At 42.7% G+C, this 25,706-nt stretch overlaps 2 protein-coding genes across 3 annotated transcripts in view; one reads left to right on the top strand and one right to left on the bottom strand.

Moving 5' to 3' along the window:
• The first annotated feature begins 11,228 nt into the window (after positions 1 to 11,228).
• Positions 11,229 to 18,149, top strand: LOC102109447 (purpurin). Of its 2 annotated transcripts, XM_005530916.2 has the most exons (6): positions 11,229 to 11,343; positions 12,254 to 12,371; positions 13,814 to 13,950; positions 15,406 to 15,518; positions 16,563 to 16,775; positions 17,936 to 18,149. In XM_005530916.2, exons 2-6 carry the CDS (start codon positions 12,255 to 12,257, stop codon positions 17,944 to 17,946), a joined length of 591 nt encoding a protein of 196 aa, XP_005530973.1. In that variant the 5' UTR covers positions 11,229 to 11,343; position 12,254; the 3' UTR covers positions 17,947 to 18,149. The 2 variants fall into 2 exon arrangements, with proteins under 2 accessions (XP_005530973.1, XP_087910474.1); XM_088054348.1 differs by lacking the exon at positions 17,936 to 18,149 and having other exon boundaries at positions 16,563 to 16,789.
• Positions 18,150 to 20,698: 2,549 nt separating this feature from the next.
• IDUA (alpha-L-iduronidase) overlaps positions 20,699 to 25,706 on the bottom strand; it is a 45,529-nt gene continuing 40,521 nt past the window's right edge. Inside the window, exons 13-14 of the mRNA XM_005530915.3 lie at positions 25,230 to 25,330; positions 20,699 to 23,646 (exon numbers count right to left, since the gene is read on the bottom strand). Of these exons, the coding sequence (XP_005530972.2) occupies positions 23,546 to 23,646; positions 25,230 to 25,330 (202 nt within the window). The 3' untranslated portion in view covers positions 20,699 to 23,545. The remainder of the gene's footprint in view (positions 23,647 to 25,229; positions 25,331 to 25,706) is intronic.

Raw genomic sequence — 25,706 nt, forward strand, 5'->3', positions numbered from 1 at the left:
TGAACCGGCAAGGTCTATGGTCTTGGTTTCTTGCTAGTAAGAGCCACAACAGGAAAACATGCCTCTTAGTGGCACCCATATAGGAAGGAATCTGGAGAGCTTCTGTTTGGAATTGCTGAATTGATGCACTCTGAGGAAATGTGGGAAGCCCTGCAGACAAAATCAAAAACACGCACCAAACAAAACCCAAGCAAACTGGGAAGGTAGAAATATTTCCCTCACCACTATCAGTGGAGAAAAGGGGAGAATTACAGCTGTGAGAAACAGGAGTTGTATCACATCAATGAAGCCACAACACTGCAAAACAGCAGGTTTGGGTCAGTGTATTGCTGGGAGGCAAAGTGCTACAGAGGCCATTACACTTCAGAGGAATTAAACAATGCACAGGAGATTTCATTACTGGAGAACAAGGGTGAACCCCATCTACTACGTTGCTGGAAAATAAGCAAGGCTCACCTCCTCAAGGAATAAGGGTCTAAGGGTCCAGGTTACCTGTGTCTGTGAGTACTGTCACTTCTGCCAGGAGTGGTTCAATCCAGCCCAAAAGTGAATGTGAATGCCTGTGAGGAAGGTGGCTTGTTGTGGTAATATTCATTCAGGATATTAAAATAGAATTATTGCTCAAGAAGACGTGGAGGAGGTGATGTGTGCCACGCTGCCTTCCACAACAATGTTCTAGCAGAGGAACGAGGTCCTGCTCAGCTCTGGCATGGTGGGGTGCTGCTCCAGGCCACGAGTCTGGGTTGCACAAAGCCTTTTTGTGAGCAACAAACAGGACTGTCCCAGGCACAGGGCTTGGTGGCAGCAGGGAATTTTAGTTTTAAGGAATTTAGGGATGGTAGCGGTTCAGGGTGCAGTTTGTTCAGCAAGGTGTCATATGCTGCAGCAGTTTTCTGGGTAACAAAGGGGGCAGAAATAGCAAGAGTCAATTTTCTTTTACTTTGAGTAGAGGCAACAGCAAGAACTAGCTGAGAAATGAAGGTAGAAGACAGTTCAGGTGAGTGAGACCATGAAATGAAAATTTCAATCTGGAGAAAACAGCCTTTTTTGTAGATTATGTGTTCCTGTTGATCTTAAAAAAGAGAAAAACAGGCAGAATATGTGTAAGTGTGGTGAAATTATTGAAAATATGTATAAAAATGCCATGAACAAGTGAAAATAGAAAGTCAGAAAACTCAAGATCGAACGTGAGGTTAAATTAAAAGCAATGTACAGTACAGCAATGTACAGCAATTTAAAAGGTAAAATGAAAAGCAATGAAAATTTTCTATTTATTATGATAATAATAAAGAATGAATAGCAAGAAAAGTACTGAAGAAATTAAGCTTTAAGAGGGCTGTGTAAAGTAACCTCTAAACCCTTAATGACTTTTTCTGACAGCTAATGGAGGATCTTTTGGGGTTTTGAAAGTCTGGGAAAAAGTAGATGTAATGATCCTTTCAGCAGAATAGGAAAAAGAAAGGACTGGAGAATTCTACAACAGATAATTTTTAAAGTTTGGCTTCTAAGAAAATACAGAAAGAAACCTGTTTATGTACATAACTGGAGGAGAGAAAGAGCAGCCAGTGTGACTTAATCAAGAGCAAACTGTGTAGAGTGGAGTTTCCTCTATGGCAGAGTCAGAAGTCTCTGGACAGAAGGAAAGTAATCTGTCACAACTCTTGACTGATGAGGAAGTAACACAATAGATATTTTGTGTCTTACATTGAGGGCTTAGACGAGATAGTTAGAAGGTGGTGGCAAATATTTTTGAAAGCCAAAGAGTTTGTTTTAGTAGCTCACTAATGAAATGTAGGATTTTTTGAGTAGGATTCTCTGTGGAGGCTGCAACAGATGTAGAATATCTCAGTATTTCCACTGATAGGTGTAAAAATATTAAGCCAGTGAGTAAGCCATGGTCAGGTGTCTGTAAATGTGTTTGAGCACCATCTTAAAACTAAATTGCAGACATATGAGTTCAGGAGGAGAGGACTAGAATTCACCAAGGAGGCATGGGAAGTCCTACTTACGTGGAGAACAGTCACCTGGTGAATTCATGGGGATGAGTCACTACCTCAGCTTAATGAAGGCTGCACAAAGTGTCAAGACTTCCAGGCAGAAGGAGGTGTACATCCATTAGGATGGATTTTCTCTTGCGTAAGAGATGATGCCACATTGTTCTAAACAGATGTCTCACCTGGAATACAGTGGGAAAATGTGACCTTTGAGGAAAGACTGAGGTTTCTCATGTCTCTTATTGAGTCATCTCTTTAAAACAGTCCCCAACTATATAAAAGGCTATGGCTAAGAAAAAAGGAACAGTCTGTTCTCAATAATCATATAGGACAGTAGATTTTAGACCTGCAGATAAAAGTCTTCCAAAACAGTGGGAAGAGATTTCTCCCACCTTATCTTAGATACCCCTAGAAACAAGGGTGTCATCCTTTTTCCTGGGAAGCATTTCTAGTCAGAAGAGATGCACGCGTAATGATACCAACCAGCTGGAACTGATAGAGACAAACAACTTCTTACAACTGGAGGGAAACATATTTTTCTGTGGGTCCAGCCTTCCTGCCTATGGCCTGTCAGGCCAGTTATATGTAAGGAAACCATTGCTTGTATACCAGTAAAAACTTCATTTGCAGCTGTGTAAATCTCCCAGTGATTGGAGTGATTTTATTTACAGTTAACACAAGGAAAGCTGGAGACTGCCTTCTGCCTTTCAATGTCTCTGCAACTCCAGCTGCAATCTGGGCCATTCCTGTGCACAATAAAATACAAGCCTTGTTTCATCCCACAGTAACAGTGAGGGAAAAGGGTAAAGTAAAACAACCTATATCTCTTTCAAGGGGACTAACATTTTGGTTTCTGGTATCCCAAAGGAATTAAATTTACTCTCACCAGGTCTTTGAAGAAAGTCTGAAGTGAAGTTTAGCTCTTCTTACAGTCCAGCATACTGTTGCCTGGAAGTTTTTACAATCCATTGGATCCTCCTCATACCAGGTGGAATTTGTGGAAGAGAAAGTCTCCTGGGAGCTCTCAGAAATGTTTAAAAGTCCAAGAATCATATGAGTGATCAAATGTCCAGCAATTATATGAAGTGGATGTCACAGGACAGAGCTATGCACTTAGAGGATGTACTCAGGATGTCCTACATCTGGACAGAAGGTCCTTTGGGCTTGGTAACGTGTGGTGTTTTCTTGACCAAAAGAAAGGTTTTGTGGATGCACTAAGGGTTATGAAAGTTGTTGTATGTACTTTTTAGCTGTGATTTCAGAGCTGAAAATATGCAAAAGCGTGAATTATTCATATTGAATCAAAATTGGCACTCTTTTGGATCCAAACCTTACAGATATTCATACTTGATTTGGTATGAAAGGTTATGTTCAGTTGAAGATAAATGCTTTTTTTCAAAACATTCTTAAGAAAAGCTGTGTTCAACAGTGATACTCCAGGCTCCAAATAATGAAATATTTGAGTTCAGTTCCTGCTTCTGCACTAAGGTTTTGAAATTTAGCAAGAACATTTCCTCTTAACAAGGAGGAAGAATGAAGGTCCTAACATACTGATGTTCATGACTGCAGAAGTGAAGAAACTGAGGCGGTATTTCTTGAGGCAAGCCAGGACCGTGTAATTGCTGTGCAATTGAAACCATGTGGGAAAGGCAGGTGGAAATCTAAATCCACCTTGCAAATGGAGCCAGCAGAGCCAGAGTAACCCCTTTGGTGGGCTGATGTACACAGAATTACAAGCGTGACGCAAAGAGGCATAAGTGCTCCCTAGGCCTTCAGGGATATTCATTGCTGGCATAACAATGATAACTGAGGTGGATATAGCCTAAGCTTGCAATAGGATAATGTTCTTTGAATGGCCTTAGGCAGACAATGGAGGATTTTGGAGGAGGATGAGGGTGCTATTTTAGGAAACTTGTGCTAGGCTGTCACACAGCATAATAACATGTGAACACGTGTGGTTGCACAAACTTGTTTCCAATAGCTTTAAACTCAAATTGCAGAATTGGCATAAGACCCCTTGTTTATTGCATGTTGGTAGATGCCATTGAAACAGTGTTCCAACTGGAAAACTCAAATATTTAAGCTCTCCTGAAGGCTTGGCTGGTAGCTAGGAAAACAAGGTGGAGTTTCTGGGAATAAAATTCCTACCCTCCCAAAAACTCATATGACAGTCTCTCCCTAGTGCTAGCATGAAAACTACTGAAAATTTGTAGAGTAAAATCATCTGGCTGATGTGGTGCAAAACATACTGCCCAGGAAAAGCAGTAATTTTAGGGCCATTTATGGGACTGTGTCCAAAGCAGTGGGTGCAGACACTGCCTGGAAAGCAGAAAGAGGGATGGTACGTGTGGGGGGTGTTTGGGCTCCTAAGATGCCTTATGCTCCTCCTTCATGGGAACATTGTTTTTCCCCCTAACCAAGAAGCTGTGGGTATGGGAGCTGCAAATATTTAAGCTAATTTGATTAGACATTATCTTTCCTTACAGGGTGCTGTATTGACAGCTATACGCAAACCTTTCTGACCCACTCATCTGTTGGCATAACGAGATTGCAGCTTATCTGATTTACCACATAATATTCTCATGCCACCTGCTTGTATACAAGAATAAGCCTTCCTGCCTGCAGCCAGGGGAGCCCAGTGAGGATCAGAGCCATGTCTTTCATCCCTCCTGTGCCAGGGTCTTCTTCTGTCCCCCAGAGTCTGGCCTCCTCCTTCAGCTGCACATGGATTGTCACTTGTCACGTGGAGGGTTAGCATGCAAAACCTTATGGCTCTTGCTCAGCATCCTCCCCCTGTCCTTCCACTCTGTGGCTCTCCAGACACCTTTAGATGCCACCACAGCACAACCTTGCCACCTGGGATCTCACCCCAGATGCTGCTGGGCCCTAGTCCTGGCCTGTGGTCCCAGCTAGTGCAGCCACCAGTGGGTGGGATACTGCCACAGCTTCCCTGTCTACACATGTGGTCAAGCTGATTTAGGCTGGACTGGGACAGAGTGCACCTGGGCCAGTCTGGGGATGGCACCAAGCTTGGGGGTGCAGGGGTCAGGGCCACCCTTCATCACCAGCTCAGGGGCTGGAGAACCTCCTCCAGCCTGGGCAAGCACCGAGTCCTGCCCCCGGTGCTCGGTGCAGGGGACAGCCATGGGGACAGCTGTCAGCTGGGGCAACTGCATGAGCACAGCTTGAGATGTATTTGTTTTAGTGCAATCAACCTATCACACAGAAGTACAGCAATCTGACTCACACACAGGAGCACAGCAGCAGACTCTAGGCCTGCAGAAAATGCAGTTGAGCCAGAGCTGGTTATGCTAGAGCTTGCTGGCAGGACAGTTGATAGCTGAGTTCATTAAATGTTTCCAATAATGTATAAATCCCTTGCACTTTTGTGTACAGGAGAAAGTGCTGCTGGCAGTCCAGTTGCAAAGGGGAAGCACTTTGTCATATGCATGCATTTTAGCCAGAATGTTGACTTCACCTTGTCATGACAAAGGAACATCAACCCTCAATTTATTAATTCCTTTGGAGAATTACCTTAAAAATAGTATACAGCTTTTTGTATTGCATTGGTAAATTGCAGGAGTTAGTCAGAAATTTCCATCTGAATTGTTCTTGTTGAAGGGAGATGAGTTTCTGAAAGCACATGCGTCAGTGTTAAGTGTGTTTGTTGTTAAGTGTGATTGTTACAATTTTGAGAGATATTTTTGAGGAAATGTACCTCTGCCATGCCAGAAGACTGGAAATGCACCTGACTCTGTAAGTCACCACAGGCTGGATGTGCCTTCTTGACTTCCTCCTCCTTCTATATGTTGCAAATATGCACAGATTCTCTTATTCTTAATTTCATGGAGAGATGGCTCTGTTAAAAAATATTACAGTATTTTTATATATAATATTTTTAAATAAAATATACTGTATAAGTGGCAATTCCTGCATGTCATGTAGACTTCTAAGCCTACATAAGTTTATTGTGTTTCAATTGACAGATTGCATCCAAAGCTCTTAGCACAAATCACTGGACCTTGAATAAGAAGATTACTTCATTCATCAAATGTTCTGTGAAGCTGAAGGACTAAAAAGATCTTTGAACTCTTCTCACACTAAGCCATAGGCACAAAACACTTCCTTCCTAAGTTTCTTCCCAAAATGCTCTGGGCATGGAATTAAGGAAGGCATAGTGGTGTAGGACATATGAAAACTCTTAGAATGACAAAAAATATGTGCTGAGATGTACCCAGAAGTAAGTTTGCTTATGCAGTGTAATGAAGAAACAATGAAGAAAAGAGAAGACGCTCTAAGGAAGGATTTGCAGAAGTTTGCAGAACAAGAGGACAGCATGACAGATGAGGGAAGTGATTTGTGGGAAACAGGACCACCCACAACGGGGGAAAAAAGCAAGATGGTTAGCAGAAAAGGAAAGGAGCTGAGAAAATTACTAACTTCATGAGTAATGGAAGAGCAAGTAATGAGGAATTAAAAAGGGCTACTGAGACAATAAAAAGCCACCTTCTGGTGGAACCAGAAGGAACAAGCATAGCCACCACGGGTAAGAATTCAAGCCAAAAAATCACAAGAAGAAGCTGGAAGTGTCAGTGTAGTCTCAGTGCACCTGTCAGAACAGTATAAAGAGGTTTGCAGCATTGGCAGACACAAGGCTTCAGCAAGGAGGAAGCAGATACTCCTGTTCCAGAGACCAGCAGCAGGAGTGGTCATACAGGAGTTTCACTGGTTCTAGCAGGAGTGGCCATAGCTCCCCATTCCAGGCCTGCAGGCACAGAACTGCAGTGAGTCCTGCAGAGGTTTTGGTGATGTTGGGCCATAATGTGGCATGTCTCCTCTTCCTTCCCTTCTTGTGGGCAGAGGGATGCTTAGTGTCCAGTTCCTACACCAGAGGTGGCTGCTGTGGTGGTATTTTAATGGGCCTCTCTCTTTGAGGCAACCCTGCAATTTTCAGTGTTTCCAGCTTGTAGCTCAGTCTGAAGCAGATCTAAGCTTGATCTTCAGGTTCGGTATTCTGGCTGTAAATTTACAGAGGTGGTGACACTGTGGGGCTGAGATTTGACTGGAACTTCTGGGCTCGTCTGTAATATTAATAATATTTCTGTGTAAATGGTGAGAAGTGTGCCATGGTGAAAACATATCCCTGGAAGACTTAGGCTATCTAAGGTCTTGCAGCTTTAAAGATCAGCTGCTTAAAACATGAAGCAAACAAAAAAATCCTCGATGAAAAAAGAAAAAAATCATTCTATCATTTTTGGCAGTTTAGAAAACTCCTCTCTTTCCCCACATTCCATGCTTCCATCCATTTCCCCAGCAGAAGAAGCAGATATAGAAATCTGAAGTGCAGTTGTATGTGAAAGCCTTTGCTTATTCTCTTAGCTCTGTGACTCGCTAATCAGCCTTGTGCTCACAGCTGCCCTCCCTTTGGAGTGCAGAAAGGTGTTCTGACCTAAACCTTCCCTCCTTGCACCTTCTGTTGCACATGGAAACTGCATCCTCTAACACCTACTAAGGACAGGTTTCCAGCTAATGGCTTTTGACTGCATGCACATACAGATTTCCTTGGCTTTCGTAATTTGTGCTTCTGGTTTTAGCTTTTAAATCCATCATCAGGGCTGGCATGGACATCCTGGCTTACCCGTAACTACTCAAGCTCTGTGCCAGCAGTATCACTTTTGTAAAGCACCTTGGGATGCATGCTACGTAAGGAGCTGTATATATCCCATTGGAGTAATCTGGTGCAATAATCTGGAGGCAGAATTTACTGTCTGCTGTCTGAAATGTGTAAACATATGGTCTCCTAACTCTTTGCAACCAGTTACAGCCTACAGATTTATTCCTGCACTTTTTGCACTAAGCTGTTTCTGCTGCATGAACAGAAAAGGAAAGAGAATACTACATGTGTGGTTTATACCTTCAGGAATATTCACATGACTTCTGTAAAGGCCTCCTGCTTTTTGGAAGGCATCCTGGGAATAACACCAGAGATTAAATTAACTGCAGTCTGTTACATCATTTCGATATGTGGGACAGGCTACTCCTGCCCGAAGGAAACAATCTCCTTCCTCTCACCTTCCCCCAAGAGAAGAATAGGATCAGGCCATAGAGATATATCAGAGATATTTTCAAGTGTAAAGACCTTATCTTCAGAGAACTGAGCACCTTTCCTGCTTCCAGAAGACTCCCTCCTTGTCCACAGTGAAATGGTAGACTCTACAGTCTTGTACTGAAAGGGCTGGGCTTTGCCCTCCAGGACGTGGCAGCTTGGCATGAAAAAGGCAAATATTGTATCTTTAAACAAATGCTGCAACTAAAATGAATAAACCTGCCAGTGTCTGGAAATGGATCAGTTCAGTAGTAGTAAATCTTACATATATATAGAGATATGTCAACAATATGCCTTATAGTAAGTACTAGAAAACGACAAAAAGTTCGTCTTTTTATCTGATGGCCCCAAAATAGTCTCTTTTTCATGAGGTTGCCTTAGGCCTGAATGGTCTTTTGGAAGAGATTAGCAACAGGCCATTTGGGAAACTGCCATGGTTGGAGAGGAAATCCAGCAGGTCACTGATGAAGCTGCAACCATCATCCACATGGTTGTGCAGAAACCAGCAGATGGCACAAAACCTTAAATATGCTTCTTTGGCCAGCAGATCACTGTGTGGTAAAATCTCACTAAAAGAGAGATTTTAGCCAGCTCTGCTTTCAGCTTGTTCTACCAAGGCAGCAAGATGTGGAAGGGCTTGGAAGAGAAGTTGGAACTTAATTTTTCTGGCAAGCTCTTGTCAATGGCTCTCAGAAAATTGTTCCCCACAGGCTGACTGCCCGTCATGAGAGAGAGGCTGAGGCTTCTTGACCCCTATTGCTTTCAGCAGCCCACTCTTTCACTTGAAAACAGGGTGACAAGTGTGTGCCTTTTTCTGAGGTGTGTTGTGTGCACAGGAGCATGTGAGGCCCTGCTCTGCCAATTGTCAGTCAACACGTTCAGCAAGAATTACATTAAAATTTTTGAGAAGGGAAAGGCGTCTCCCAGTTTCTGTCATTTAAAACTGTGAGGTATTCGAATATTGCCTTGAAAGTCCTAAAGCAGTGATTTATGATGCCTTTTTAACCTGATTATATAACACACCCAAGAATCTTACCCTTGAACCGCAGGAGAACAAACTTCAAACAATTTCCTCTTCATCTGTATTGCACCACTCACTTCCTTGGAAAAGATTCATGTTTCTGAGCAGAAGCCACAGAAAATGAAAATCTCTATGTTCACAACCTAATTCTGGCATTCCATTGTGGGGAAGCCTTACTTCTCCTGCATCCTGCATCCCCAACAAAGGAGTGGAGAAGACTGTCACCATCCTCTCAACCCTTGGCAAACATGGAACTGGGATGTGTGTTCTCCAGCAGGACATCTTTTTTTATAAATTTCGTTCCATGTTACATCAAATTCAACAAGCCCAGGAATATGTTTCAATGCTTTGATTCCTCCCTATTTTTTTCCCTAGGCCCAGCAAAAATGGCCATAATACTGCAGAAATTAAGTTCAATTTGATTTTGTTTTCTTCATGCTCTAAACAGCACGTAATGCAGTGACAGATGTTATGCTCACCAAGCAAAATCTTGTGCTGTGATTAGCTATTATTAGTATGTGTCTAATCCCTGGGGGATTAAGTGGTTCATCTAAGCATGGCTTCGAGTGTCACCTATGTCTCACATGGACATAAACTAATCTCTTTTGTTGGAACCAGATGAAGTGATAAGTGTTTGGAAGCCTTCTAATTGACAGAAAACACTGCAATTCATTCTCTGTCAAATCCCCATGTCAGGGTGAAATAGCTTATCTCATATTTGGTGTCAGTACCTTTAAAACCTAATGGGCATCTAGCACTGAAGTGCAGTTTAAGAAATTACTTTGTATGTGACTCTCAGTGGCCAAGCAGTTCCAGTTACCGCGAGCTCATTCCTGTGTGCACTTGCCCAGGCTGCCTCTGAAGATGTGCAGATGGCATGAACAGGACAGGCTCAGTCACTACACTGCATTCAAAGCACCACAGCCTCCCTCTCAAGTGTAAATGGAAGCTGCACAGAGGCCAAATCAAAGTTGCAGGCAGCAGGCAAGGACAGCTTTTTCCAGGCAATGGGCAGCCTTAAACAAGCTGCCTGGAAGGCAAGAGAGCTCACACCAGGTACAGGGCAAAGCTGTGTGCTTCTCTTCACAAAGTCCTGGCCAAGAGGCAGTAAGTTATCACTGGAGCAAGCCAAAAACATCCAGAGGCTTTAGCCTTACTCTAGAAGTCCAGACTGTTGTATCAGAATCAAAAGCTTCAGGACTTCCTGGGCTGACTCCATAGGAATTACAGGGTTGTCCCTAGTGGTTATGTCCAAGGCTCCCCAGCACTTAGCACCCAGTGTGAGGAATAACTGCTAGTACAGCCAACTCCTATTTGAATGTCTGAAGTCTTAGATCTCCCAGGTGAGCCTGGGAAAAAGAGTTCAGGAGCAGCCTTTGCAGTTAGGGAAATTCTTTGGGTGCTGGAGGATGGCAGACATGGTTTGTGGCCAAAAGAACTCTTCTAGTGATTTCTGCCTTCTTGTCTTTTTTTGATGTATTGTATTCCCATGAAAGGCTACTAGAGGGAACATTTTGGGAAGAGAGACCTGCAGTATTTATGTAACTGGAAATATTGACAAAATTAGCTAGAAAGAACGTGCATAAAAGAAAGAATGCAAAAAAATACACAGGAGAACTGAGGACTCCAACATTTTGATATGAACATTGAGGCCAAACTGCATTTTTGCACTTTTTTGTCCCCTCCTGCATGTGGGTAATGCATGATGTCTTCCTACTTTTGAAAGAATCACCTTAATTTGATGATGCAGGTATGAGAACAGCTAATTTTGTACCTGCTTCATGCAAGCTGTCAAACTTGAACACGTGCCGATGCAGATGCGTGTATATAGTCCAAGTGTTTCTCTAATTAATGCTCTGTGCTTATTCTCCTAACATGTGTTAGAAGCAGAGAGGCTTCAATGAGACAAAGCAGTGGTACAATCAAATCATCAGATTTATTAGCTTTCTGGGCAGCTTTTTCCATTATGTAAAAGCTGTGTTTGTATTACTATAGCAGTCAGACCCACCAGTGTGAGGATTACAGTTGGTTTTTACATAATGGATTATCCAAGATTAAGTGTTTTATTCAGGCACACGAGCAAAAATAACCAATTAGTGACTTTGCAGATTCCTTATTTAAAGGGAGCTGGAGGGCAAGTGACACAAAACTCTCCTGCTACCTGCAGCACAAAGACTGAAGCAGAGGAGTTCTCAAGGATCTCCAACATCTCTACTCAGCAGGTAGGTCTCCCTTCAGCAGCGGTGGATCAGACTGGCATCTCTCGCAGCAGGGAAATGCAGCTTGCATGGCAGCAGCTAGGAACAGCCTAGTGTAGCTGCATGGCTGTTTGGGCTCTGGGTTGGTAGCTCAGCTTGGATGGTGCTGACAAGCATTAGATAACTGTTTTATTTTTGGCATCAGGACAGGTATTCAGTGTCAAATACTCTGCATGAATATATCATGAAAGTTCTCTGTTCCCAAAGTTTGAGAAATAAACGTATTGGGGTATGGATGAGCTGGGATACCCAAGGAGAAAAACAGTCATGGATACCAAGTGGTTGTGCTGCAATGACAGATCAAGCCTCCAGAAAATTAATATTATTTGCCATGTTTGTTGAAGGAATGGTCAGAGGGCAGCCAATACCAAGGTGTATTATAGTGTTAGAGTAGGCACGTAGGAAAGGCCTGTTTTGGTGAGGAGAACTGGTGATAAAGAACACAGCTTTGCTGGCTTGAAAGCAAAGTAGACACTGTGAAATAATTCAAAACAACATCTTTACAATATACAGTGCTTTACCAGAACATTTCATCAGAACATCTTTATTCCTGTGAAAACAAAATTCAAAATGTTTCAATTTTTTAGCAATTCTTACTGGCTGGTCCATAGATTATGGATTTACAGTTCATAGTCTGGCTTGATTTATAATACAAAAATACAATGAACTGCATTCCTACTATTGGAAAGCAAAATACTCTTCCAAAACAATTGCCTTTGATGTTCAGTTTTGGCTGAATTTAGGCACCACAATGACCCAGTATCAGTGGAAGAGTTGATTGTCTGCTTAATATGAGAAGAAACTAGTTTTGGAATGATGGAAGCACTACATCTGCTGCATGAAATAAACACCCATGTTTGCTTTTGTCTTGCAGAATGAAATACGCACAGTATGTTTTCCTGGCCTCGGTCTTCTACACTGTTGAATATAGCCTAGCTCAGACGTGTGCAGTGGAGTCTTTCTCTGTCAAAGACAATTTTGATCCAAAAAGGGTAATTACATTTACTTCAATAGTACATGGGAAGAAGCTTTACCTAAAAACTGTTTCTCCAGGTTATGAGTTTTGTTCATCTAAAGGGGTCCTTCACCAAAAAGTTAACTTCTTTCATATTCTTGTCAATGCTTCTTCCTGTAGTTTTCTTTTCTCAGTACTGTTAAATCACCTGAACATTATGGTAAAACTGGCCTTGAAAGACAGGGACATTACTAGAGCTCAAATTCTGTTAGCTTGGCACAACTCTGAGCTTTGAGCAGTTCTGTGAAAGGAGCAGTTCAGATCCGTATCAGAGAGGAAGCTCAAGCAGACGCCCTAGGGTACTTGCATCCACCACTACTCATTCTTGGGAGTCACAGCAAACGGAAATGTTACCTAGTCTGGGATGCTGAACAATGACTCCTGTTTAAACAACATCATTTGTGCTTTCTGAGGAGAAAAGGAGGACTAGCCTGCTGCTGGAAAGGTCCAGATATGTGTCAATACCTATTTTAACTAATGGTCAGCAAACACCACAATTCCAGGGGTAACTGGGATGTGGCAAGCACTTTCTCTGTAGGATTGGCTTTACTGAAAACAAAACATGTCTGGGGAGAGCTTTGGGAATATCCCAGTTTTTAAAAGTCAAAGTTTTCACTCAGGCACCTGTATTTGGGAATTGTGGCCTTGCAGGCTTAAGCACATAGCTTGCCTAACAGCTGTCATTAGCTTCACTGCAGAATCAGATTTAACACAGCTAGCTCCTGCTCTTCTCAGTATTTCTACTGATAGTGCTAACTTTTAAGGGTCTTCCTCTCAGTCACCTGTTAAGATTTTGTTCTTATTGTACTAGATACTTCTTGCACATTTTCAGTGGCCCATTTTTTTCGTATGGACATATTCTTTCCTTAATATCATTACATTTCCCTCTGCTGTTACTATCCCCAACACACCCTCTCCTTGTTTTGAGTGTGTAGTCATCACTTTCAGCTTTGCTGGGTAGACCCTTTACCCCATCAGAGATCAACTGTGGCTAGTGGCAGCCACAATGATTGCTTCCAGACAGATTGCTACAGTCTTCGTGCCTGCATTTGATAGTCTTGAATTTGGTATGGTATTCCATGGAACAGAAGGGGAAGGGCTTGATCAGGGAAGAACCAGTCTGACCCTCAGAAGACATCTTAGGATAGGAGATGCTTTTGGTGCGGGGTCACGGTGACAGGAATGTCTCACTTGACAAGGACTACATGCACTCAGTAGTGCAGAGCTGCTAGACCCAGATCGTGGCACAGAGGCAAGGGTTCATCAGGCAGCACTGCAGGGTCTGTGCGCTACATTCCCTCCTGAGCTCAGACTGGCAGTTATCAGGCAGTGGAGATTTAGAAAGACACTTTGATCACAAAATTGTTTCTGTTTCTTGTGATGGTGGCTAAACCAGATATTAATACACTTTCATGACAGTACGCAGGGAAATGGTATGCCCTGGCCAAGAAGGATCCAGAAGGCCTTTTCCTTCAGGACAACATCTCTGCTGAATACACTGTGGAGGAAGATGGTACAATGACAGCATCCTCCAAAGGACGAGTGAAGCTTTTCGGGTGAGCTCTCCTGACTTTCAGTTCTAGTTGCTGTCATGAGATACTGGATGAGGGGGGGACATGGATGATGATCTATCCTGAACACACAACATGGCTGGGTTTTCTTCATCAAAAAGAGAAGTTCAGCCAAAGTATTAGATTAGAAGCTAGACACTTTTTTTTTGAGTTTCTTCATAGCCTGGCTCTGGTTTGGGTCCATCACAAAACTACTGCATAAAGTCAATTATTAAGTCAAATCTTGATTGATGGAATGGTTACATAAATTAATTGCAATCAAGAAAAGGAGCAAGTGAAGGCTGTGGGCCTGCGACAGGACAGGACAGTTCTCAGGGCAGGACAACTCTCATTTCACTGAGGGGTTATGGGGAAGGAGAGGAGCATTACTTCCACAGATGTCACAATACAGTGTTGGACAGATTTCTGAGGAAAACCTGTGGTTAAGTCTTAGATATAATTGCAATGCCTGGATGGACAGATGGCAGGAGCTTAGAGTTTTGCCTGTTGGTCATGATTACTACAAGGAATTACAGCATGTAAAGAGATTAAATAGCTTTCTGAGAGTAGAAGTGAAAATCTGTGGCTTCCAGTACGCTAGCAGTAGCAGGAGGCTATGCACCTTCACAGTGCAGCATTCCAAAATATTTTGGGAATGGGCAAATGAGGTTTTGCAGGCATGCCATACTGTGCAAGGGAGAAGATGCCTGAAAGGACTCTTCAGAAAACAGGTGGGGTCTCAAGGCTGCTGCGTATTTTATTTCTGCAGAGGCAGGATAAGGGGAAGCACAGCCTGAGCAATGAAGGGAATGAAGACCCTTCCACTGTTTCACAAATCCAGTAATGCTTGACAAACAGTGTTGAAATATAGATGGTGTTCAAACTAAACAGACACCAAACAGAGAAGGGCATGGAACAAATGGACACTCACAGGTGTCCCACAGGGCTCTCAACGGCTGTGACAGCTTTTCACCAGCTTGGTAGAGGGGCTGTAACTATTACTGTGCTTGTAAAAGACACTCCTGTGCCCATACTGCTGGGAAGGGATAGACAGGGGAGAGACAACTCCTTGGCTCTTCCTGGGGACAGCTACTGACCCCGAAAGAGCCCAGATGCAGACTACTAGCAGGGACCCAATAAACAATGTTGATTATTGTGCTTGGTGGCTGTCTGCTTATATAGAAATGGGTAGCAAAAAGCTTACTGAACTGAAGGAGGGTCAGGGCACTGCCCCAGCCACAGCGTAGCCGTACAGCAGAGCTGGGGACCAGACAGCAGCAGCAATCACTGGTAGTGTTTGGGGGGTGCCACAGATTTGCATTACTTAATGACAGTGATTTTGCCTTAAGAAAGACCATGCCCATGCCTGAGGCAGTCATGTCCAAGTCCTGAGTGAAGGACACCCATTTCAAGCCCTCATGCTGGCAGGTTGTACCTTCAATCTTGTGGATCTCGTTGCAGTTTCTGGGTGATCTGTGCTGACATGGCTGCTCAGTACACAGTACCTGACCCAACCACTCCAGCAAAAATGTATATGACCTACCAGGGACTGGCCAGCTATCTCTCCAGTGGTGGTGAGTTAAATTTTCGAGCCCCCTGACACAATTGCTTACAGCTGTCTAGATGTGTGTTTCCACACATAAGCAGGAAAAACAATTCAGCTCAGATTGTTCCAAGTGAAGACAAAACATCCTTTTTGGGGGACATGCTTTATCCAAGCAGTGCGTTTTATCTCCACAGAAAGGGCAGCATCCAGAGACTCCCCAGGGATCCCTCTTATACACCATATATGTTAACAAGGGGGCCTAGAGGCCACACACAATGGGTTTTGTACAGCCAAGTGTCGTGTTGAGCCTAGGGAAGCCATACATCCTGGGGCCTACTGTGGGCATTCTAAAAGTGCTGAGGTCAGTCATCCTTGTACTCCTCATACCAAAACAAAGGAGACATGTGGGCCCACAGCTGCACCCCAGCAACAAGACACATTTCTCCTCAGATAGACACAGCTGGACTCGAATAAATGCAGCTGTTAACTCAAGTTCCCTTTTCAGAAACTGCTCATGCTGAACCTCAGTTACTTGCCCTTCAAAGTCCACCCTTTGTGCTTGAGCCGCCCACAGCTGCGGTTCTCCAGCTGTGAAAGTTGGGGAGGACTTCTAATGTGTAAGAAAGAAGTACATTTCCTTAGTACTGGCAGATAAGCCACACCAAAAAGAACTTAGTGACCAAGGCTAGAAAGCAGGACATATTTTTTACTTCCTGTATAGGAATTGTAATCTGTACTGTATGTCCTTCCTTCAACAATACTTGAGCAAGCACCATAATGAGATATTTTGTCATTGAAAACCTAGAAAATCCTAGTCCTCCTAATGCTTCTAGCCTAAGAAACAAAAGGTGAAAATACACTGAGCATGGTGGGGAAAATCATGGTCCAAAGATGCCCTGTGTTTGTCCCAGTTCTTCCCCTCACGGTGTGGAGATAAGCTGGATGTGTGACGTGATTACAGAACCTTTGTAAAGCTATCCCTGCCATGTGAAGTTTGCCATCTCCCTGCTGAAGGATCCACCTCTGCCCTGTTGTGCCCACTGTGACAAACCTGTGTGTTTCGATGTTTCAGGGGACAACTACTGGGTGATTGACACTGACTATGATAACTATGCCATCACCTACGCCTGCCGCAGCCTGAAGGAGGACGGCTCCTGTGATGATGGCTACTCCCTGATCTTCTCGCGCAACCCCCGCGGCCTCCCCCCAGCCATCCAACGCATTGTGCGCCAGAAGCAGGAAGAAATCTGCATGTCTGGCCAGTTCCAGCCTGTGCTTCAGTCAGGTACTTTGGGCTAATTAGCAAACTCACTGAGTTGTATAATAGGTGATTGCCTTTGCTGTTAATGTGACAGAACCACAGCAAACTCAGTTGCTCTTTTTTAGCAACCTTTCCGTCATGTTAGATGTAATAGGAAGAGCTACAAAAGGAAGTCCATGCAAGGACAAGAGCCTGCTACAGGCTGGTTCTGCAGCCTTAAGATTGTTACTTACAGGAATCCTGTGTGTTGAAAGTGGTACACTACCAGAAGAAGATCAGCTTTGTTACTGTAGTAGACAGGACAGGGATGGATGCAACAAGCCAGTATCTCTGCACATGCTTGTCTTGGCTACTTGCATAATAGCATCTTACCTTGGATCTGTGCAGTGTCCTCCAGGAAGAGATGAGAGGTGCCTCCTTAGTTCCATCATGACTTGTGATCCATGTGTCCTGTGTGGTCTGAGCAGCAGGGATGAGGGGGTCTGAGTAGCATTTTTGACTGCATCTGTTGGCACTGGGAGTCAGCAGTTGAACCACATACATGCAAATAGACCATGTCTAAAGCCCATTTCAAGAATATTTTTCTGAAGGTATAGGAATTGATCTTCTAGTTCAAATGCAGTCCATGAAATAGGCACATACTTTTTTAGGGCTATGCAGGAGGCAGAAATTCCTCTTTGCTGGCAGTTGAGCACTCACACCCTTCACAACCTCACTGCCCTGCCTGGAAGTTGACCTTTTACTAAGCCATGTAACACCCATGTACCGCATAGTGGACAAGGAACGGCAGCGAAAACCTCCTGAACAGCACATTCTTGTGTCAGCCAGTCCTCCAGTACAGAGCAGGTACTGGCATCACCCAAGGCTGTGAGCATGGCATGGGTATCCCTGCCCTATACCCCTCTGTGCTGCTCCCTGTAGCAGAGGGAAGGCAGCTGGTTTGCAGGGTCGTGGCTCAGGAAAGCCAAAAGCCCATGGCTAGCTGGGAAAGACTGCCTGTATCTCTGCCAACAGACACAGAGAAATGCAAACAGCAACTTTTGCACCTGGCATCCTAGTCTTTTACTGTGATTCAGAAGTATCTAGAAAGGTTGTAGTTATAGATTCACTGGGGACTTAAAGGCTGTTAAAGCACTTTGCAAATTTACTTACACAGTCTAAAGTTTACTTTTCTTTCTTTCCAGGGGCCTGCTAAAAGTATGCTTCTGATCCTATCCTTAAGCACAGAAACCAGACCTCTTGGTCTTGAAGTTGCCACTCAACTAATAATAATAAAAAAATCATAGTATGGAATAGTGTGTTTTTCCTGAAAAACACATGACAATATTGGGGGATCTTTAAACAGTGTGCAATATAATAGTGATATTTGAATTTTCAAGGAAATACCTAATGTGGCATTTGTCAATAAATGTTTTTGAAAAAAAGTCACCTCTGGAACTGGTTTCTATTGCCTGCTGTCCTGTCTGTTGGGGAGCAGAAGGACTGAAGATGCTCACTGAGGAGCGGTGAGACAGCAGCCACGATGTTCCCAGCACAGGCAAGGCAGAGTCACTCCCCAGCACTGGACACGGGGGGTAGGGCAAGGATGGTGAGCAGGGCACATCCCCTGACAGTGCTATCATCAGACAAGAGCATGGTGACAGGGCAAGTCTGGGATTCACCTAGAAAGTCCAGCCAGCAAGAGGGCAAGGCACAGAGCAGGGTGCAGGCACATCAGTGAGATGGCTCCAGCCAAAAACAGGACTCAAGAGCATGTCTGAGGCAGAGCTACCAGCAGCAAGGCTCCCAAGGGGAAAACTACAAATGCAATAAAGCAGATGCTACTTTCAATAACACTGGGCATTACTTTAAATGAGTACGTGCTTGCATTTCTAATGGCATTACCAGTAATTTGCTTCCCTCTGCATTCATAATCCAGTTTTCAGTATCTGAAAAGTATAGAACTGAATTATATAGAACAGACTGGGTTATGGCAAAGAATTTCATAGATAGATAAAACCAGAAGAAAAGTACCTAGAAATGTCCATGTAGAAAAAGGGTAACCTGAGTCAGCATTATTGACATGTATATCCCACTGCTTTTAGTAAAATCACATTCACTTTGTGTTTCCTAATTATAAAAATACTGGTCTAGAACACCCCAGCATCCTGCTGAACCCTGCAGTTTGTCAACTACACAAATTTTTACAAGTTATAATCACCAAGCACAGAGGTAAGACCAAGCTGAACAGCCCCAACTCCTAAGGCTTCCAAAAGGTGTGTGGAACAAGGCTAATGTTGATTGAAGACCTTCAGAGCACTACAGTGTTAAACAGCCTCTGCAAGATGCTTGCACAAACTTACCAACAGTAACCAGAAAGAACATAGAAACCGAAGACGAGAGACACTGTCCAGGACCAGGACCACTTCAGGGATGCAGTGAAGTCTTTCAAACTTTTATTTCCCAGCATTTCCTGGCAATACTTGTAAGGCTCTCAGCCTGCTTCAACAAAGACATCTTTGCTCTTCAGGTCAAGGGAAAGCTATCCTGACAGGGAAAAAGGTGTGAGCTACCACCTAAAGCTAAGGACAGAAACAGAGTAATACTAGCAGGCAATGCCAACAAAACCCCACACAGACAGAGAACTACTGAGTGTTGAAAAAATATCAGTCTTTTCTGCTGGACTAAGTGCAAGGTCAGTGTAGTGATTGAACATTCTCCACTTCCACCCTTCTCCCAGCAGGAAGTATGGGGGTGGAATCTGTGACCTTAGGACTTGTGTAACAACTGATTAGACAACGCTAACCCTTAGCTGAAGGAGAGTGGCCTTTGGGCAAAATTCTCAGACCAATACTACCAGTCTTAGAGAAGTGGGATTTTAAATGTCTGTGGTTGTACCAATTGTATGACCAGAGCAGATGAGAGCTGTAGCAAGAGATAATCAATATGCAGGACCCAGTGCATCCTTATGTACATCCTGGTGTAATCCGTCCAGAGGAAATAAGCAGTGAAATCCCTCCTCAGCCACATAAGGCAAAGCTGGCAGGATAACAGAAATATAGTGGCAATTCTAGCTGAATACACCATAGAGCTCACATGAACCAGGAATTGTACTCGTGGGAGCATGTTTCCATCAGGACCACAAGCAAATCCTCATTGTATGATGTGGTAAATTAATGAGCAGATGGGAGTTACATTGTATCCATTTGTCTTCAATGACTGCAGGAAATGTTAAAGACAAGGCAGAATAGGGCAGGTGGTCACGAATGTATTCTGATGAGATTTACACTTCTCAAATTCTGCTGAGTTCAGCATGAAACATCTCAGGTATATCTAGAGGCTGTTGCTTGAGCTGTCTGATGAAAATCAGTCTATTATTCCTGGGTTTTAAGTGTGTGTATAGGTCCCAAGTCATAATCTCTGTCCTGCACAAACTTTCCACTAACAAGACAAAATAAAAAAATTGTTTATGCATTAAAAGGACTGTTGTTTTGTCCTCAGAAAGTCCTTTAGTGCTGGCAGGAAGACTATGACTGTGCAACAGCAGGAGGGACCCTGCAAGGATATTGTCCTTCACACACCAGTGAACCTCCTCCACCAAGGACACTGCAAGTCCTGAGATCAGACACTATGATACCACCTTGAGTTTGAACAGTTCTCCCTGGGCTGGGGTAACTGAGGCAATCTATGCATTTAGGTTTCTACTTCAGCCTTGACATTTTTAATGGTAAGGTTCCCTTCATGCTTCAATTTTATGTAATGTTGGAACTTCCACAAGTCCAAGCTACCTTTTACTCCTTGTGCTAGTAGCCACTGTAAGCAGCTGTGTGGTACTTGGTTGCTGGCTGGAGTTAAAACATGACAGTCCTAGAGAACAGTTTTTACTTTCCAAGATTAAGTTGGTGACATAAGAGTTGTGAGTAGTTTCTGGAACACAATGACCAGATCCTGTTTTTACAGGGTTCATGTGAAAGATTAAAAACTGTTTTATTTGCTGTCACAAAAGATGGTAACAAATGTAGCATATACACAATTAGACAACGTAAAATACTCAGTTGAAAGGTTCTTTAAGTTGCAAAATGGTTATATAGCCTCACAAGCTTTTGTTTGAAGCGCAGGCAAATAATCCCACATTGCAGTTGCAGTTACATATTCTTATTTGGATTAATGAACAGCAAAAGACATACATGAGTGCTCTGCAGCCTTGCTTTGGTTATGATACTACTGAACTACTAAGCACCTGCTATTCACACCTGGTGCTATGGATACTTGGCACTTCTGAAAATGGGAGGCTGATCACTACATGTAACAGAGAAGATTAGTTAAACATGCTATTCTGGAAACACTATCAGAGTCAGCAACATATAGTTACAGAAATCTCAGTTTTCAAGTACTAAATAGCGTTTTTCTGTAGACATTAAATGATAAAAAAAACCCCCGCCATTTCAAAACTTTTATGGTTTGTTAGAAATAAACTCATACCTGGAAATACCAACTTCTTTTCTCTCTGGAATTGTTAATACATGCTCATTTCTTAAAGGAATGAGTTTATATCATAGCAGCAAAGAAGATTTTCAGAAGAAATCTTCTATTTTTCATGGTTTGCACATCTATAAATTTTCATCCCTGCATAACAAAATCAATACTATTCACTACAGTTATGTTTTTTCTTTTTTCTTTTTTTTTTCTTTTCTTTTTTTAATACACCTGTTACTAGTACATAGTCCTTGGTTTGATAAAGACTGCTATAGTCTGATTGCCAGAGTGATAAAATTTTAAAGCAGAAGGGCTACTCAGGTAGGACATCCTAACACACTAAACTTTCCACTCAAGCTCATACATCTCCTGCTTCAGACACACTAAAATCTCTCAAAACCCTATACCTAATTTTTCTCTAAATCATTTTATTTGTGGTTCCACCTCATACTAGCAAAACAACATGTGTTAACTGCTAGATTTTACTTGTAAGTGTACACTGGTTCTTCACTCAGGGGCAATTATTACAAGTTTAAAATATATTTTTACTATCTGCATCCAAGTAGAATGTCTCAGTAACTTTTCTTAAATTGAGATGGTTTTCAATTCAGTAGGACCCATGGCCCTTTTCTGTTCTGCCTGTATGGACAAAGAATTGGAGGACTAGGACGTGACAAGGGCCCCTTATTAAAACTTAAATGAGGGAAGAAATATTTCATCTGAATTTTGTGACACAATAAATCTTTTAAGGCTAATTTTCAGTACAAGCACATGAACAAGTAACCAGCAAGTAAGGAGATACAAGGCCACATCTCACGTGCACTAATTTTTTGCATATGTTTCTTTTCTGTGCTGTAAAAGTTGAGGGCATTTGAGGTAGTTCAGCTCTCTCCTACTGTGCAAACTTAGGCACTTCTTTTTCTCTGAGACCTGAATGTTTCATCAAATATGCAGTTTTTGTTGTTATGTAGGTGAGGTGGCTGATGTCAGCAAAGAGAGCAGTAGGGGATGTTTGTGTGACAAAGCCACTCCTCTTATGGAAAACATTCCAGCTGTTTTCATTGGCATTATCCTTCTCTCTGTGAGCCTGTTAAAGGCACAGCTCAAACTGTGCCAGTTGTGAAAAGGGAAGAATAAAGCAGCACCCCTGCAATTTCAGGGAATTTTGCTGTTTACATAAAGTGTTTGGCAGCTGCAAGCACAGCCAGTGGTGATCTGTAGCCCGTGATCTAGGGCTATCTATCACACACTCCTGCACATGCTTTGCAAAGCACAGGAGCTCAAACTGTTCTTTTTTAATTTCCTAAGTGTTATAAGTAGCAGCCCTGGTACATTCAAGAGTGTGCTGTCCTGTCATACGAAAACACAAAAGGCTCTAACTAGTGTTTCAGCTTTCTCCTGGCCATGCACAGCTGAGTGGTGACTTACAGTCTGTGAGGGGATGTATTAGCTGTAAGGGCTGAAGGATACCAAGCTTCTCCATTGCTTTCTCCACTGCTTTGTCTCCAGCAATGGAGACAAAGGACTTTCAGGGTTAGAGCCTCCACCGCAAAGAGGCAGCAGCTGACCAAGAGAAAACAGGTGACTTGGGCAAAAACAAAAAAGAGAAAAGGCAGGGAATCTGGAAGCTAGGGCTTTCTGTGCCTTCTCCCCTCCAAGAATGAGCTGATACTCCTTCCTCTGCCTATAGCTCTGACATCCATGTAATGGTCACAAATACTGAGAGAGCTGGATGGAAACCCCTCTGTATGAAAAACCTCATACACCTGAAGACATGGCAAGTGCTCTGAAATAACCCACTGTGACTAGACAGCAGGGAATAAGGGATTCTTTACCTCATGCTCTGAATGTGTCTGGTTGCTGTGCACTTTTCCATCAAACCCTTAAGTCAAGGCAGCTAACCTTTAACCCTTAAAGCCTGGCAGCTAAGGCAGGTCCTCCATGTGCTTTTGCTACCATCCTCACTCACACAGTGAAGCAATGGTTCTGTTCCTGCTACAGTTTGTGACCTCTATAAATCTTAGTTTGCCCTGGCCATTAGCTCAGTGAAAAATGGGGAATAATAAATATTTATTCCCATAATTCCTAGTTAGCAGGCTGAATCCCTGTCCTACAGTAACCTCTTACCAGTTGGGTTGGTAGTTGTGATTGTTTGATAAAGCTGTCTTTTGTGCTGTGAAGAGTTAACAGGGGCAGTTGTTTCTAACTTTCGTTCCTAACTTCATCAGGTCGTCTCCATACGCCCTCCTCAGCCTGGGAGGAGTTTCTTTTTCTGGGGAGTTGTCATTTGCAAGGAACATACATCCCTCTGACACCAAGCCAGGCACCACTCTTCAGTGTCACTTGAAAGCTTCAACGTACCCCACGGGAAGAGAGAACAGGCCTGCCTTCCCCCAGTAGTCAATGGCACGCACTCTGTAAAAGCCGGAGACTGAGCTTCCTGCAAATGAAAAGGTTAGAAATGGTCACTATAAAATGGTAACATCTGTGGTACTGGGAAAACGTGAAGCAGGCACTACTCCTGTAATATGTAAGTTTGTGGAATGGGCTGGGGAAATCAGTTCTGCACCCTACATGTGTCTGTGCCTGTCTGATTAAAAATTATAACAAATTCCTCATGGCCAAGTACTGGCTTTTTTATCTTGTTTCACCAAGGATATCCTCTCTACTTATTAGGATTTGCAAGTACAGCTACAGGACCAGTTTCCTAGCAGTTCCTTTGGAAGAAGGCTGTGACATCTGCAACACACAATTAGTAATTTCCTTTTTTCCCAGCTTTTCTGCCTGAATTTTGTCTTTGGAACAGGTCATGTGGGGACAGGTTCAACAAAGAAGCAGAACAAGAAGCACATAGGCTGACTGAAAACCCTCTGCTTTACTCAGGAAGCAGCAATACTTACTTTAAAGGTATGTGAGCTGATCTTCTGTGGTTCTACTGCTTTTTATCCTTGATCCAGTTCAAAGAACAGAGCTTTCCCTAGCAGAATCTTTGAACATACAAGCAATGTTTGGGGGTATTTTATCTAATCAATTGATTTCTATGTGTGTTTTAGTGTTTTTATTCTAGAAAAAAAAGAATGCTAGAAATAATGGGTGAGGAGGAAGTTCCTAGCAATAAGGACTGCTGAGAAGTGTTATTTTTTCAAGCAGTCTTTTTTGTTGCTGTTGGTTTTGAAACAAACTATTAAAACTGGTATACAATATTATAATATAATAGCGAATAATAATTTCAGAGATTTGTCATAGCCATGATTCACAGTTTTTGCTTGCCTGTGTAATCCTTGCATTGCAATAATAGCTCTGAACTTTTATGAAACCACTGCTGTTGTTAAGACTTTTTCAGGGTAAGATAAACCCTTGTTTCTAGTAAAAATATCTCTCAACTGCTTTTTAATAATATCACTATAAGGCAAGGCTTTTCTGTTTCACTCAGCACTCATCAGTGCTTATTATCAATAACTGTTGGATGGTCATGTTGCAGACTAGACTGCATTTGCTTAAAAAAGAAAAAACAACCAAACAAACATAAAACATCAACAACCACCACCCTCCACCTGCAGATAAACAAAAAAAAAATACCCAAATAAAACATCACTATCTTTCTTCACCTGGATGTTTCATCTGAGTAAGCTTCTATTGCAAGTTGTGGTCATGCTTTTTTGTTGGGTTTTTTTTGTTATCGTTTTTGCATATTTCTGTACCAGCTACAAAAGTGCTCCTTAACTCCTCAGGGACCTTGACAGGGCTGCAGCTCAGTGACTGGCTTTTGTGACAAGGAATCACCCATGGCATATTACTAATAATGTCCTTATTGTCCTACTTGTTGATCACTTGAGAATAAAGTTCTTGAGAATAAAGCTCTTACAAAGAATATGACCCTAAAGGAAGGGATGTGCTCTTATTTGTGAGGGACTGTATTTTACTAGCAAGTTACCTACCTTCAGTAGCTACTAAACAATGGTTCATATACTCATGGGTGGCAATATCACATGATATTACCTAATGTGAGTATTCTTGCCATACCTGGACTGTAGACCCAGAGAGTGAATATTGTGTCTTTGGCATTAATCCGCTGGTATGCTTTTCCATCTGATGAGAATTCCACTTCAAATGTCTTTATACACCTAGAAAATAGAACCAGAGAGGTTTGTAAATACAACTGATAATGTGTGAACTATCAAATACTAGTCTCAGGGCTATTTCAACATGAAGGACAAAAATAAGAAATGTTCAGTTGATTCATTCCTACCAAATGTAAGATGGCATGAATTGCCACTATTAGGAAGAACCAGGCTTCAACAGCCCCCAGAAAAACACCTAGACTTGCTGCTTTGGGTATGTGCAGCATCACAAAATGTCACACATTTTTCACTCAGACTCCAGGGTTATCAAGAATGAAGAATCTAGGGAGACTGGCTTGAAAAGCAGCTAAGTCACTGCTTCCTGAGGCAATCTAGCTGTACAGTGCATAACCTTTCAGAGTTCACCTACAGAGGGTTT

This window comes from Pseudopodoces humilis, chromosome 4, assembly GCF_049639895.1.
Source record: "Pseudopodoces humilis isolate 2021_Gansu_Grassland_sample_001 chromosome 4, ASM4963989v1, whole genome shotgun sequence".
NCBI classification, from domain to species: Eukaryota; Metazoa; Chordata; class Aves; order Passeriformes; family Paridae; genus Pseudopodoces; species Pseudopodoces humilis.

Excerpts from the sequence above, each read along its gene's own strand:
- LOC102109447 (XM_088054348.1), top strand. The coding sequence starts at position 12,255 with ATGAAATACGCACAGTATGTTTTCCTGGCCTCGGTCTTCTACACTGTT. Across the intron at positions 12,372-13,813 it reads ACAATTTTGATCCAAAAAGG|TACGCAGGGAAATGGTATGC; the intron begins GTAATTACATTT and ends CTTTCATGACAG. Across the intron at positions 15,519-16,562 it reads CAGCTATCTCTCCAGTGGTG|GGGACAACTACTGGGTGATT; the intron begins GTGAGTTAAATT and ends TCGATGTTTCAG.